The 15,135-nt window shown below is 43.6% G+C and overlaps 1 protein-coding gene across 6 annotated transcripts in view; it reads left to right on the forward strand.

Annotated features, from left to right (window-relative positions):
* Positions 1 to 15,135, forward strand: part of mecom (MDS1 and EVI1 complex locus) — a 753,387-nt gene that overhangs the window by 615,451 nt on the left and 122,801 nt on the right. For 4 of the 6 annotated variants that reach the window (XM_085989970.1, XM_085989971.1, XM_085989972.1 and 1 more), the window contains exon 3: positions 7,449 to 7,580. In XM_085989970.1, the coding sequence (XP_085846096.1) occupies positions 7,449 to 7,580 (132 nt within the window). Of the gene's footprint in view, positions 1 to 4,046; positions 4,095 to 4,566; positions 4,998 to 7,448; positions 7,581 to 15,135 lie in introns of those variants that run through there. The other 2 variants (XM_085989974.1, XM_085989975.1) reach the window with 2 other exon arrangements.

A 15,135-nucleotide genomic window follows, 5' to 3' on the forward strand; every position in this document is an offset into this window, starting at 1 on the left:
ACCGCGTGTATGTGCATGAGTATGAGAGTGTATATGTCTGTGTAAGTACGCGTGGATGTAATTATAAGTGTATGAAGCTATCTTGACAATCATCGTTCGAGAAATAAGACCAGAGTTTGAGGTTTATCGCTCTCTATTGAAACCACTGTGACTGCTGCCCCTTTAAAAGTTACTCGCAGCACTCAGTTATTTTCATCAATATGACTGCACAGAAAAAGTTATTAATAAAGTCATTTCCTGGTTTTCTGTGACTTTTCCGCTAAGTGCATGATGTCACAGTCAATTGTCCAGTAATCCCTCGGCTGCTTCGTTTCATCGTCAAGTGAGCTTGGTATTGTTGTGACTATTCCTGGGATACAATTAGGTCGAATGGCTTTCTGTGGAGCAGCGTGTAATGGCACAGGCCATGTAACTAAGACCATAAGGACACACTACCCCTCAGGAAACTTAAATAAAAAGCATCTGCAAGTTATGAGATTTTCCACAAGCACCCTTGAAACGATAGAAGTGTACAGTAATGCGGAGATCAGCAGATTGATTATGTGTAAAACGCATGATATATTGGCTAAAATCGAAAACCACAGTCAGTCTTTCACTATCAATTGCGATCGCCATCTGCTGGCCAATTTCTGGCATTGCCTCCCCGCACAAGCCATTTCAGCTCCAAGTCCCAGCCCTATCAATATAAAGCTAATTTGCCCAAGACGTGCTACTGATACTCGACGCTTTTGTTTACACAGCAACATTTCCTGCTTTTCAGAGAACTGTGCTGTAAAAAAAGGCCAGCTCTATATCAGAAAAGCAGATCAACTCCGCAGAATAGTAATCAGTTTCCCAGCTCACTGCTGTTTCTATTTAACACACAATGCATCATAAAACAAATCCCTCATCCTGACAGGAAGAAAATAGAACAGCTCATAGGTTCAGCTTGCCCAATTTATTGCTAAATTAAAAAGCTCCAACAATGGACATCTTGAGGAACGGCAGGAAGCTGGCGGTCAGCAACCGGGGTTTAGTGAAGGTTCTCAGCGTTGCAGTCTATGGGAATCTCTGCCCAGGTTTTCGTGCTATTTACAAAGGAGTCCCGGAGTTTATCCGGCAGTACCTAGCGTCGCATTTAAAGTTGCACGTCAGTAATTCCACACACAACAAAAAAAAAACCACATTTGAATCTGAAAAGGAAAAAAAAAATCACTGTCACTGATCGCACCGAACAGAGACTAACTGGAACCCTCGCAATGACAGAATGAGCATTTTATTTTACTTAACTAAATAAATAAAAGTAGTCAATTAAAATGTGCTGTTTGGCCGTATTTTGGCACCGCGGACAGTATCTCTCTTTATATGAGGCTCGGCGCAGTAGAAAAGTTCCTGAGCTTGAGTGGGTGGGGATGAGCCCAGTACTGACACCCCAACACTGACTCCGAGGTGGAGCCCAGCAGTAATGGGTGCTTAAAAAAACTCCATTCGTATTATGAACAAGAATAGAATAAAACAGAGTTCTAAAAAGAAAACGTGGGATTGAAGTTATTTAAAAATACCTGCCTATTTTAAATGCGCCTGCACCTCTGACGGGACCCTCGCCAACACAACGCTCCCACTCTGTTCAATACTGGCCGGCCAACGTATCTGTCATTTCAAAAGTTTAGTATCAGTCCGGAGTGGGTTAGGAAGCAGGCACTACCTTTCCCCGCAGACATAAAGTTCGCTTGCTTTTAAAAAAAAAAGTCTTTAACTAAATGATACAAAGATAATGGAGGTTGATAACAGTAAGATGCTATTTTGAGGGGCCTGAAGACATGGGGTGGCGGAGTGAGTGAAGAAGCCTGGAGCAGGAGGGGGCAGGGAGGAGAGCAGGCGGAGAAAGGCCTCAGCACCTTGTAAAGTATGGAACCAGAAAAATAGCAGAGAGTTGGATCCTCTCCCCGGGCCCATCAGAGTCTGGGCCGATTACCCAAAGGGAGCAGCCAGGACTAGGAATACCCCAGGCAGGAACTGATCAGCTTGCTCAGGCTGGGGGGAGAATCCTCTTCCTATTTGCGAGTTCTGTCCCTCCTGCTTGTCCAGAAAGTTTGATTCCAGTGTTTCTGTTCTGGAGAGGTGTCTGAATTTGTGTGCAGGACTTTATATACAAATACGTGCCCATGTGTGTGTGGGATCAGTGCGAGTGTATGTGAATCTTTGCGGTGCATGTCTCTCTGCAACTGAGTGTGATCCTGTGTCTGTGTAAGTACATGGGAGTGTAATTCTAAGTATATGAAGATATCTTGACAATTCTTGTTCGAGAAACAATATATCTATATATATTCACTTTCAGCAAAACTGTACTTCCTGTCCCCTTTCTAAAGGGGCAGGGCCCTTATTATCAGTTTATCGCATTGTTATTTATTTAACCGTATTCAAAAGCCTTTGAGCATTTAGCAATGTTTCAACAAAAAATGCAGCCAAAAATTACCCCCATCCCCCCCCCCCCCCAAAAAAAACGTTGCCAAGTTTCTATATTGGGTTCTATCGGGACGGCAAGCACATGACCCCGAGCCTCTTCCACACTGTCCTCTTCTCGAGGCTTTGGTCAGCCTCCAATTCAGCGAGAGCTTTTCCAAAGCACTTTCAGTCGGGCCAACTCTACAGCAATGGAAGCGGATTCGATTTATTATGAAACAAAACAAGTCGAACTGTTCAAAGTGTGGCGGCACCACTGTCCTCTTCGCAGACTTTCAGCCTGCAGTCTAATTGAATGCAAGTCAACTGTTTGTTCCGCCGGCTCACAGAGAAGGCGCTTTTTTAAAACCTCTTTTTTTTCTGTTGCCGACTTCTTGAAATGAAAGTGGGGAATCGAGGCAGCTCGGGGTGGCCGCGGTATAGATCCGATTTCAGCAAGTGATTTATGCAAATACCAGCCTTTCTGCGGCTGGTGTGATGGGGGCGGGGATGGGGTTATTAGCAAAAATAAACACCAAACAAAACATCTCCTTGATATTTCATTTTGAGCCATGACACAATAAAAATTGTCGATCTAATCTCATTGTGCTTCCACATAATCAAATATAAAACTTTTCAATGTTTCAATACACGTGTATATTTAACTCAAATACTTTTCGTTTCCAAATAAACTTTAATCAACAGACATGACAGTTCCTTTCTCTTAAATACGCTACACATTATAAAGTTGTTCTAATTGGGCCTTGTTTAATCAGTAACCTTTTAAAAAAAAGTATTGTGTTAACAGAGTTAGCAGATAACTCGATAGTGCTTTACAAGCTAAAAATGTGGCCGATACTCCGAACTGTTTGCGGATTCCAGTCAAAGCTGCTTGCTGATAGGCGTGCTATGGAGCGCCTACTTCCAGCCTAAGGTAATGCAATCGAGAGAGAGAGAAAAAGGGACGCTGTCTCTTTAAATCCAGCCCATGTTAGCCTGTCGCCGGGTTACTGTCTTTTTAATGAGCTCTCCAGGAGATCTCTCTCCAATAACGACCTTTTGCTGACCTCGGCGATCAGGACGCTTCTGACACTTCATCAGAGGGAAGAAAGGGAGAGACAGACAGGACAGACAGAGAGACAAGAAAGGAAAAGGGAAAAGAGGCTTCAGGTTCCAGGGAAGCGCGTGTCTGGATGGATTTGCTTCCGAGCTCATTGAAAGCAGGTCCAGAGACTGAGCCGGCTCTGCTCCCCTTAGACCCTCACCCCGACCCCCCAACCCCGACCCAACCCAACCCGTGCCATCTGATCAGGTCAGGACAGGAACCCGACCATCCCAACAGGAGCTGACCCCCCCCCTCCTCCCTCCTCCCGAGGTCCCACCTCTCCTCTGCACAACCTGATGGCCTTGACCGAGATTTTTTGCACAGGACAAATAAACTAACCGGAGTGTTAGAGACAGAGAGAGTCTGAGATATACCCTCAGCTCAAATCCCCCCCCCCCCCCAAGCAGCAAGTAAGAGCCACTTTCACCCAATAGAGGGGAGTGGAGGGGGGAAAGATCAGCCCCCGAGCAAAGCCTGGCCGGAGCAGCTGGAGTCGGAGCTGAACAGGGGATTGTTCACGGCAGCTGGAGGAGTGGATTTGGGTGCTGGCTCTTTGAGCGTGTTGAAGGTAAGCGACTGTGCTGCCCCTTCTCACCGACCGAAGGCAACAGCACTCAAACTCCCCTCCCGACTTTCTCAGCCTCTCTTTAAGCTGTTGTTTCGCCGAACTCTTGATCTCTCTCTCTCTCTCTCTCTCTCTGCCCTTCCTACAGGTACATTGCAGGGTTACCCGTCTCTTTCACTTTTCATAGCGATCCACAGCCGATGAAGTCGGTACAAAGTTTCTTTCTTCAGTCAGATTTCGCCCCCAAACTCGAGCCCAAGGACACTACTTTTGTTGAGGTTTTCATCTCGAGCGTTCAATTGTTTTATAAAACTACCGCCGCCCTCCCTCCCTCCCTGTGTTTCACTGACGCCTGACGGGTGAGAAACTTGGGCAGCCCGAGGGGTCTCTCGATCCGGTAACTGGAGCCCAGGGAGATGAGTGGGCAGCCGGGCACCGTCTGCTCCCAGCACTGTGGGGCCTCCCGCACCCAAACCATCTCCCAGGCAATGTTAAGTACATCAATGCACGAATCACGGGCGATTGCCGCGGCTTCTCGCCGAGTTACTGGAGCTATGTGGACGCTGCTTGTCCCTCGTCCACTCGTCCGCCGAATGCACTGAAGACGGGGCATCGCCCGTGTGCGACTGGGATGGGATGCAGCAGTTCCTCCTGAGACGGTGGCAGCTCTGCAGTAAAGTGGAAACACGCTTTAACCGTCTCCCACCGCTCTTCGAATCCAGCTCCATTCTCGGAACACCGTTTAAAACAGCACCTGCAGCCAACGCCGCACTTTTCGGCGAATGTGTTCTGTCGTGGTGATGTCTCATCGGAAGTAAACAGGAGATTTCAGTGGCACGGCTTGGCCCATGCGGCGCGTCCTGCTCCCTCGTTATCCCCACTTTCACTCGACCCCTTTCTCTGCTGGTAACGATATTTAATTCTTAACGAAAGGAGATGGGGGAAGAGCGCGATCTTTAGGGAGACAAACGCTTCCTGTTTCCATTCTTTCCATTCCATTAAAATATACTCGGTGCCCGAAAAGGCCATCTATACAGATGTGCACAACATCGCTCCAGGTGTTGCCCCAGTATCTAGAAATGTGCTTTTAGTGTAAAGTGTCGGACAGCGAATACAAGTTCTACAATATTATATAAAGCCCTGCTTTAAATGGGCAACAATCAAAGTTTGACAATGTTTTAAAAATAACAAGAGGAAATATTTTTGTTATATAAATATAACATTTAATATTATAATATGAAATATTTGGAAAGGGTTCGACTCAAAACTGTTAGTTCAACGGTCGGCCGTTGCTTCCCCTACATTTGTAGTTCGGAAAAAGTAAGGTGATCAGACTTCACCACAGGCAGAGAGGTTCAGAGGGATTGTTACAGGCCGCGATTACTTTATCCCGCAGTTTCTGGGCTTCGAAAGATGCGCCCGTTTTATTAATTTCCATGGAATGTGAAGTAACCGGCGGAGTTTAGGAGAGAGGGGACCGTTCTCCCAGTTATAATTCGTGTAACAGCACCTTACAATACAGTAGTGTGTCCCTGAAAGTTATTGCAAGTTAATGACCTGGAGCAGCTCCTGTAGAGGCCGACTGATTTGCATGTTATAGTGCTTGGAGGTTAGGTAAACAGGGACGAGCCTGCTAACCTTCAACAGTTGCAAGATAAAACCAGTTCCTCCAAAGAAATGCAAATATGTTCTATGAAAATAATATTTTCACGGGGGGTTGCTTTAAATGAAATAGCTGTGTTTATTGATAGGATTGCTTAATCATTGATGGGCCCAGAATGGTTTCAATGTTTTTTCTGCTCCCAGTTTTATGATTGCTCCTTTTCACTTCTGCTTGTTTTTCATGTTATTTGAAAGTGTATTATTTGTGGGTTGAAGGTGTGTTTTGCTGCTAACAGGTTTTTCTCTCTCTAAATTCTAGCAAAATACCTAAGCATTCAGCAATTTGCTGATTTCTAACACAGCCTACTCTCCCCCCTGTCTCCGTATCAATGCATCCATTACATACAAATCCATTTAAACCTGGTGTCACACACCTGGCATCACATTCTGATCTTCCCAAGTTTTTTTAAAATGTGTGGGTGCTTTCAGTTTAAGTGATAAAGAGTCATTTTCACAATTCAAACACACAGCTTTCAATGTTTGCAGTTACCACCTTTTAATATTTACAATACCTCAAGCCTGATCCACAGATTAGACCGTGGAAGCTGCATGGTTTTGAAGGTTGCATATTATAAAGTGTTTAGTCCAATAACCTGTCTCTTTCAAATATACATTAGAGTAATTCTGAATATTAAAGGTACTTTATTTTAAACTGTAAATGTCGAAGCAGGTAAATGTCGAAGCAGGGTAGACACAACTGTTTATATTTACATATGCATGTTATGATTTATAATACACAATTTATAACTGATGTATAGCTATGTAAGTAAATCTCTCTCTATATCTATATGTGTGTGTCCTTACCCACTATAAATAATCGATGTATATGGATATAATGTGCATGTTACACATGTTAGGCAGACAGCCTTCATTGTTGGCTATACCAAAGTTAGTTTTGCCATATACAACTTTTGCCAAAGATGAAAAATTCTAAAACATTTCTATCATTTTATATTTTATTATTAGTTTGTCTCTCTGGAGACTTCTTTCTTTGTAAAACAATCCAGAAATGTTTTGTTCAATGTTACTTAATGTAATCTTCTTAATAATGGTGATTGAAAACAGTAAGCAAAATATCAACCACTCTTTATGTATATATTATATAAATGGACATTTAAAAAAAAGTTCATGCAGACTCACCACCAGCATATACAGTGTATGTTTGTACTGATATTTAGAGATTCATACATATTTGCTTTCCAGTAGATGTTTGGACAATCAAACATCTGTTCATATAAAGATAATGCTGAAGTTGATCTTTTGATGGAATCATTTAAAAATCCACAGTAGCTATATTGTAGTTCTAAAGTGTTGACGTGTACAGATAAAACCTTTGCATCATAGATGTTGACTTCATGGGGGGAGTAAAGGGGAGGGGGGTCATGACCCCACAAAATAAAAGTCAGGGCTATATTCCACCCTAAGGAAAGAGGTGAATTATGACTCTTTTTTTCCCCCTCCCCTCTAATCATCTATGTCTACAGAATATCGGTATACCTCCAAAAAGCCTTCAATTAAATAAATTAAATATATGTCCTATATTAAGACCAAATACCATAGCTACATGTATGTATTTAAATGTGCATATATATTAGGGCTGTTTATCGTTGTAGCTATGTGGGAGGTACATAGTTTATTTCTGGCTTCCTTTGTGACTCAGTCTATATTGATTTTATCTGAACATTTTTCTTCCAGGTCTTGGACGAGTTAGGCAATGTAAAGTTCTGCATCGATGCCAGTCAGCCTGATATAGGGAGCTGGCTCAAATACATCAGGTTTGGACGGAGCTATGATCACAGCCTAGTCGCATGCCAGATAAATGATCAGGTATGTTGAAAATACTTGTTTGACTTTATCACTCGGGGTTTCAAAGGCCTGAGACTATTGCAAAGCTTTGAGGAGAACACAGGCTTAGTAACTGATAGCAAAGCTACTGTAGACCCTCATGCCCTGTTTGCTCTTGTGTTAAGTGGCATAAGGCAGATGTTAAACACAGATTACATGCATTTTTTTTCTCACAGACTGGCAAATATTTCTTTTTTGTTGTTGTTCAACGTTGTCATCTCTTGTCTGTTTGCTGCTTTGTGGTTCCTGTGTGAAAATACGTAAATCCTTGAACCCGCCTTCCCTCCACAGAAGTGGCCCAGCTCAAGTCATATGCAAATTGTCAGTGGAAGGAAACAATAGACATTAGCAAAACACTTAATAAGCCAGAGCCAAGTTACAGAGCCTGAGGTTTTAAAGGGAGAAAAACAATCGAAAATGAAATACTGAGAGTTTTGTGATTGATTTTTATATATATCCAAAAAGAGGGAAGGGTAAGGGAACCAAACAAGAGCTCCTTGGATGACGAGGAAGATAGAGGAGAAGATGAAACAAAAAAAGAGGGTGTATGATGAATGTCAGGTGAATTCTTCAAGGGAGAACCAGACCAAATACAATAAGTTGAGAGGGGAAGTGAAGATGAAAATAAGATTGGCAGAGAGAGAATATGAGAGTAGAATGGCGGTTAACATAAACGGGAACCCAAAAATCTTCTACTGGCATGTAAACAGTAAACGGGTAGCAAGAGGCGGGGTGGGACCTCTTAGGGACAAAGAAGGTGATATATGCTTAGAGGCGCAGGGTAAGGCTAGAATACTCAATGAGTACTTTGTATCGGTGTTTACTAAGGAGATGGATGCTGACAAAATATCAGTAGAAGTGGAAAAGGTAGAAGCAATTGAAGGAGTGAAAATTGATAGACAGGAAGTACTAGAAAGGCTGGGTATGCTTAGAGTGGATAAGTCGCCTTGTCCAGATGGCTTGCGTCCCAGGTTGCTAAGGGAATGGGGGGAGAGATAGCGGAAGGGCTTGCCATAATTTTCCAATCTTCCGTAGATGCGGGGGGAGGTGCCTGAGGATTGGAAAGTGGCAAATGTGACACCATTGTTCAAGAAAGGGTGTAAGGACAATCCAAGTAACTACAGGCCGGTCAGTTTAACATCAGTGATGGGTAAAGTTTTAGAAACAATAATCAAGGAAAAAATTAACAGGCACTTGGAGAGGTTTAAGTTAATTAAGGAGAGCCAACACGCATTTGTGAAAGGCAGATCATGTTTGACTAATTGAATTTTTTGATGAAGTAACAGGGAGGATTGATGAAGGGAATGCAATGGATGTTGTCTACATGGATTTTCGGAAGGCGTTTGACAAAGTACCACATAGAAGGCTGGTTAACAAAATTGAGGCTCATGAAATAGGTGGGTCAGCGGCAGCTTGGATAAGGAATTGGCTTAAGGACAGAAAACAGCGAGTTGTGGTAAATGGCTGTTTTTCAGAGTGGAGGATGGTAGACAGCGGTGTTCCCCAAGGGTCAGTGCTGGGGCCACTTTTTTTTTATATATATATAAATGACCTGGATATTGGAATACAGAGCAGAATTTCTAAATTTACCGATGACCCCAAACATGGGGGTGTGGCAAACAGTGAGGATGATACCAAGCAACTGCAGCAGCACATAGAAAGGCTAGCAGAATGGGCAGACAAGTGGCAGATGGAATTTAATACAGAGAAGTGTGAGGTGATGCATTTTGGCAGAAGGAACAAGGAGAGGCAATGTACACTTAATGGCACAGTTTTAAAGAGTGTGCAGGGACAGAGGGACCTGGGAGTTAATGTGCATAGGTCCCTGAAGGTGGCAGGTCATATTGAGAGAGTGGTTAGTAAATCATATGGGATCTTGGGCTTCATAAATAGAGGTATTGAGTACAAAAGTAGAGAAGTTATGCTGAACCTTTATAAAGTGCAGCATGGTGGCATAAGTGGTTAGCACTGTTGCCTCACAGCGCCAGGGACCTGGGTTCGAATCCGGCCTCGGGTGACTGTCTGTGTGGAGTTTGCACATTCTCCCCGTGTTTGCGTGGGTTTCCTCCGGGTGCTCCGGTTTCCTCCCACAGTCCAAAGATGTGCGGGTTAGGTTGATTGGCTATGATAAATTGACCTTAGTGTTAGGGGGATTAAATACGTGGGGTTACGGGGATAGGGTGGGATATGTGTTGGTGTAGGGGTTACGGGGATTGGGTGGGATATGTGTCAGTGCAGGCTCGATGGGCCGAAATGGCCTCTATCTGCACTGTGGGGTTTCTGTGATTCTGTGAAAGTGCTGGTTAGGCCCCAACTAGAGTATTGCGTCCAGTTCTGGTCACCACGCTTTAGGAAGGATGTGAAGGCCCTTGAGAGGGTGCAGAGGAGATTTATTAGAATTTGTTCTGGGGATGGGGCATCTTAGCTACAAGGACAGGTTGGAGAAGCTGGATTTGTTTTCATTAGAGCAAAGGAGGTTGCGGGGTGATTTCATAGAGGTGTACAAGATTATGACGGGTTTGAATAGGCTAGACGGGGAAAGGCTGTTCCCACTAGCTGATGGTACAAGGACTAGGGGACACAGATTTAAGGTTTTGGGCAAGAGATACAGGGGGGATGTGAGGGAAAACTTTTTTACGCAGCGAGTGGTGAGGACCTGGAACTCGCTGCCGACGGAAGTGGTGGAAGCGGAGACACTCAATGTTTTCAAGGGGAGACTGGATAGGCACTTGAGGGAAATAAACTTGCAGGGCTACGGGGATAGAGCAGGGGAATGGGATTGACTGGATTGCTCGACAGAGAGCCGGTATGGACACGATGGGCCGAATGGCCTCCTTCTGTGCCGTTATGACTATAAATTCAGCAGATCATGATGAAGGGCCAAAGCCTACTGGAAGGCCACGACCCACATTACAGGATGCCCCCAAGACTGCAAAGAATAAAAGAGAGCAAGAGGTAAATCAGGACATAGTGATTAGCTGAGGCTATACTTTGGTCTTAAAAACTTGAGGATTGTTTTATTCTGTGTTTATATACTATCCAATTATTTAAGATACGTAAATGTAGTTACAAATACAATTTATATGGTGTCTGCAAACAATGGCAAGTGAAACATATAGATTGTGTTATAAAGAACTCTGTATTGATTTCAATTATCTTTCTCATCCTGAATATACTGGAGACCTAATCACTCACAGATATTTATCAGTAGTCCTGTCCACGTATTATGTTAAAAACTATTGGCCCGATTTTGGGTACTGCAAAGCGACAATGTGAAGTTCGGCTCCAATGGCATCATGAATGAGAACATCTCTCCATTCATAATGTCACTGTAGGGAGATTGCGCACAAAATGCTTGCTTACAGGCTCAACAAAGGACAAGAATTTTAAAGTTGAGTAATTCAGTGTAGGTTAGCAAGGATGGGAGTGATGGGTGAGTGGGACTTGGGGCAGGATAGGACATGGGCATCAGAGTTTTGAATGAGTTGAAGTTTACAAAGGGTGAAGGATGGGAGACAGGCCAGGAAAATATTACAGTCCTTGAGTCTGGAGGTGTCAAAGGCAGGAATTAGGAGTTCAGTGGCAGACGGCTGAGTTAGGGGTGGAATTGGCCGATGTTACAGTGGTGGAAGTAGTCAGTATTTGTGATGGAGAGGATATGGGGACAGAAGCTCGGCTCAGGGTGAAATAGGAATTGAGGTTGTGAACAGTCTGGTTCAGCCTGAGGGAGCGGCTGGGGAGGGAGCTGATGTTGGTGACGAGGGTACAAAGTTTCCAACAGGTGCCGAAGATGATATTAAGCTGGAGGAAATGATGGCTCATCCAAGCCTGGATGGTGGGCAAGCTGTCTGACCACACAGAAGCAGTGGAAGGGTCAAGATGGGTGGTGGAGAAGTAGAGCTGGGTGTCATCAGCGTACATGTTGAAGCTGGCCCCATGCCTGGGAGTGATGACACCAAGAGGGGGGGGGGGGGCGGCAGCATGTAAACGAGGAAGAGGAGGGGGGCTCATGATGGACTGTTGTGGAATTCCTGAAGTGATGGTGCAGGGGTGGGAAAAGAAGTCATTGGTAGAGATGCTCTGGCTATAATGGATAGTTAAGAGTGGAACCAAACAAGGCAAGCCCACCCAACTGGAATAATGTACCACAGTAATAGTCACAGAAAATGTCATTTGTTCCTTTAGTTAAGGCCTTTTCGGTGCTATGGCAGGGGGATTAAAAAACTGATTGGAGAGATACAAACTAGGAGTTACGGGTAAGATGGACACAGGTTTGGGAGGTATCAACACATTCAGGGAATTTAGAGGGGAAAGAAAGGTTGGAGATGGTGTAGTTTGCAAGGGCAGATGGGGCGAGGGTGGGTTTTTTGAGGAAGGGGTGATGATGATGGTTTTGAAAGGGAGGAGGGACAGTACCTGAGAAAAGCGAATAATTCAGAATTGTCAGCTAACACGGGGGCCAGGAAGGGAAAATTGAGTTATCAGTAGTTTGTGGGAGTGGGGTCGAGAGAGCAGGATATCAGTCCCATGGATAAGATGAGCTTGGAGAGAGTACGGGGCCATATGTGATGGAAAATGGAGGAACTAGACATGCTCCAAGAGGGTGTAAAGAACACCAGTAACTGTAGGAATTGATGATGAAAAACATTCCATTAATAAAAGATTATACTGAAATATCACTGACAAGATACACAAAACATTTTGCAATAAGTACATATAGCTCAAATAACTGACCACATTTCTGTTTAAAGAATTTAATTATAGGCTTGAGCCTGCCCAGGAAGAGCAATTTGATGGAACTATTGGTGAAGCAGAATTCTTTACATTTTTCTGCATTAGAAATTGGGCTAAAAAATGACTAAACATGCAATTTTCATCTACCTGAGCCACTTAAAAAATCTTTTACCTTCAAAGTGTATTTTCCTTTTTTAAGAGATCTGCTTGTTTTTATTCTGATTAGTTCTCTTTTTAAACTGTTGATTCTATTTTATTACACTAATGTAATTACTGATGGCTTTGCTGGTAAATCAGCCTAAGTACACAGCGATGGTTGACCTGATGGATGGATGGATGAAACTGACCTGAAATTGATTACTGGAGAAAGGGGCAGGATCTGGGTGTAGGTATTAATATTGACAAAGGCTCAGCTTGGAGTTCCTGAAGGTTCGCTATGTTTTTTCCAGATAAGGATAATAACCTACTCGCATCAATGGATACTTCTCATATATTAATTTTGCTAAATAGTAGAATATGATTGCCAAACTCAATGCATATAAGTTACTTCTGAGGTGAAATTGCATCATATGATATACAATTACATGGGCTAACAGCTACGTTAAAACAGTGGACAAAGGAATTTCATTCAAAAGTGTTAACGCATTTGTATGTTAATATCGCACAGTATGACTTCACCCCTTTAAAGAGGAAGTCTTGCCATCAGGACTCTCTTTAAAGAGGGAATTTTGCAATGATTCCTATTAATTCTGACGATGAGATTTTATTCTCGGCAGTTTATTAATAAACAGAAGCTTTGAAATTGCCATGTATAAATAATGGCATAAGAATGGTTAATTTGTTGGCATTAAATTCCATTGTTTTGTATTTTAATGGAGATATCAACCTGTTAATTCGAAGGGAGTTAATGCCTCTATTAAAATACCAGACAAAGGAATTTCATATGAACCCCTTAAGCATTCTTATGCTAATATTTGCACATTGTAATTTCAAGGCCAGAGATCTCACAAACGCACACAGACACACAGCACACACACATTGTGGCCTGGAGTTTCCGCTAAGCTGCGCTTTTTTTTAGCACAAATCGCCCAAAATCAGCCAAACCAGCGCAAACGATCACAGAATTTTAAGCGCAAATTACATTCCACGCAAATCGAGTTTCCGCGATCTTTTGCGCTTGTTTAAAAAAAAAATCGCGCAAGAAGCTGGCCCCGCCCACAAAACTGACCATGCCCCCCAGATTGAATTAATCGCCATGGCGAGTTTCCGCTAATTGCGTCTGTTTGCGGGCCCTCGAGGAGGCTCTTAAAATTAAGCTGTATTTTTGGGCACAAGGACACAAATAGGCATGTTTTTAAAAGCTATTGAATTTTTAAAAAATTTACTAAGGAACTGATTACCAATTACCTATATAACTAGCAAATGGTTCTGTATAGTTTTTTTTAAATCATTTTCAGTTATTTAAAATCGAGTTACTCACAGGCGGTGGACTGGACACTCTGATTAAAAATGCTTATTTTTATGATAAACCCATTTTCAGCTGTATTAATCAAACTGCACCAAGTTACTACTCTTAAATATATCAAGGAATATTTTTTAAAGCAAAAACATTAAAAAAAAATGATGTTCTAAAACATTGCCTTTTTGCATTGGTTCATGGCAGAGTGTCAACCGTGGCTCAGTGGGCAGCACTCTCGCCTCTAAGTCAGAAGGTTGTGGGTTCACAGTCCCACTCCAGGGACTTGAACACACAAATCTAGGCTGACACTTCAGTGCAATGCTGAGGGAGTGCTGCACTGTCAGAGGTGCTGTTTTTCAGATGAGATGTTAAACTGAGGCCCTGTCTGCTCTCTTAGGTGTATGTAAAAGGTCCCATGGCACTATTTCGACGAAGAGCAGGGGGGTTATCCCCAGTTTCCTGGTCAATATTTATCCCTCAACCAACATCTCTAAAACAGGCTATTTGGTCATTATCACATTGCTGTATGTGGGAGCTTGCTGTGAGAAATTGACAGCCACATCTCCTACATTACAACAGTGACTATACTTCAAAAGTACTTCATTGGCTGTAAAGCGCTTTGGGTCGTCCTGAGGCTATATAAAAGCAAGTCTTTCTTTTCTTTTTTATCTATATATATAAAAGGATAGGTCTGTCTGTCTGTCTGGGCATCACTCAAAGGTTATAGAGCGTACCTACACATATGTTATATCAAAAGAAAGGTTATGATTAGGAGAGTCTACTAGGCGTATTTACTTTTTGGTCAGACAAAAATTGTTCGGACAGTAGACAAAAAACGTTCAAAAATCCGCTCATTAGCGGTTGACCAATCCTACCGCTCATTAGCGTTGAGTGACATGATGGTTGACCAATTGGGGGCGTTTCATGGCATTTGTGGGCGGGGCCTAATCCTTCAAACTGCCGAGCAGGAGCTGAGCTGAGGTGAGTGGCGGCCATTAAAGACCAGCCGGGCCTGAAGCGCTGGCGGCCGCCCTTCTTCACCCGCAAAATCTCCCTCCGGCTCTCACCTTTTAGCGGGGGAGAAGCTACTTTAAATTAGATCGTTCACTCAGTCGCGTCTCTCTTCATCTCTTTTGTTTTTCTTCTCTCTGGCCGGCTGCGCGGGAAAACAGAGAACCACACGGCCCGAGAGACAGCGAGCAGGGGAGCAGTGGCGAGGGCTCCGGCTCGGCGGCTCGGGCGCTCATCAGGGGTCGGCCCGCAACACATCGACCGGAGGAGCGGCGGCACTCTCTCTCCTTCCCCCCCCTCTCTCTCTCTCTCTCTCTCTCCTTCCCCCCCTCT

This window comes from Somniosus microcephalus, chromosome 6 (genome assembly GCF_052327205.1).
Source record: "Somniosus microcephalus isolate GS21.2 chromosome 6, FLI_Smic_1.0, whole genome shotgun sequence".
NCBI lineage: Eukaryota > Metazoa > Chordata > Chondrichthyes > Squaliformes > Somniosidae > Somniosus > Somniosus microcephalus.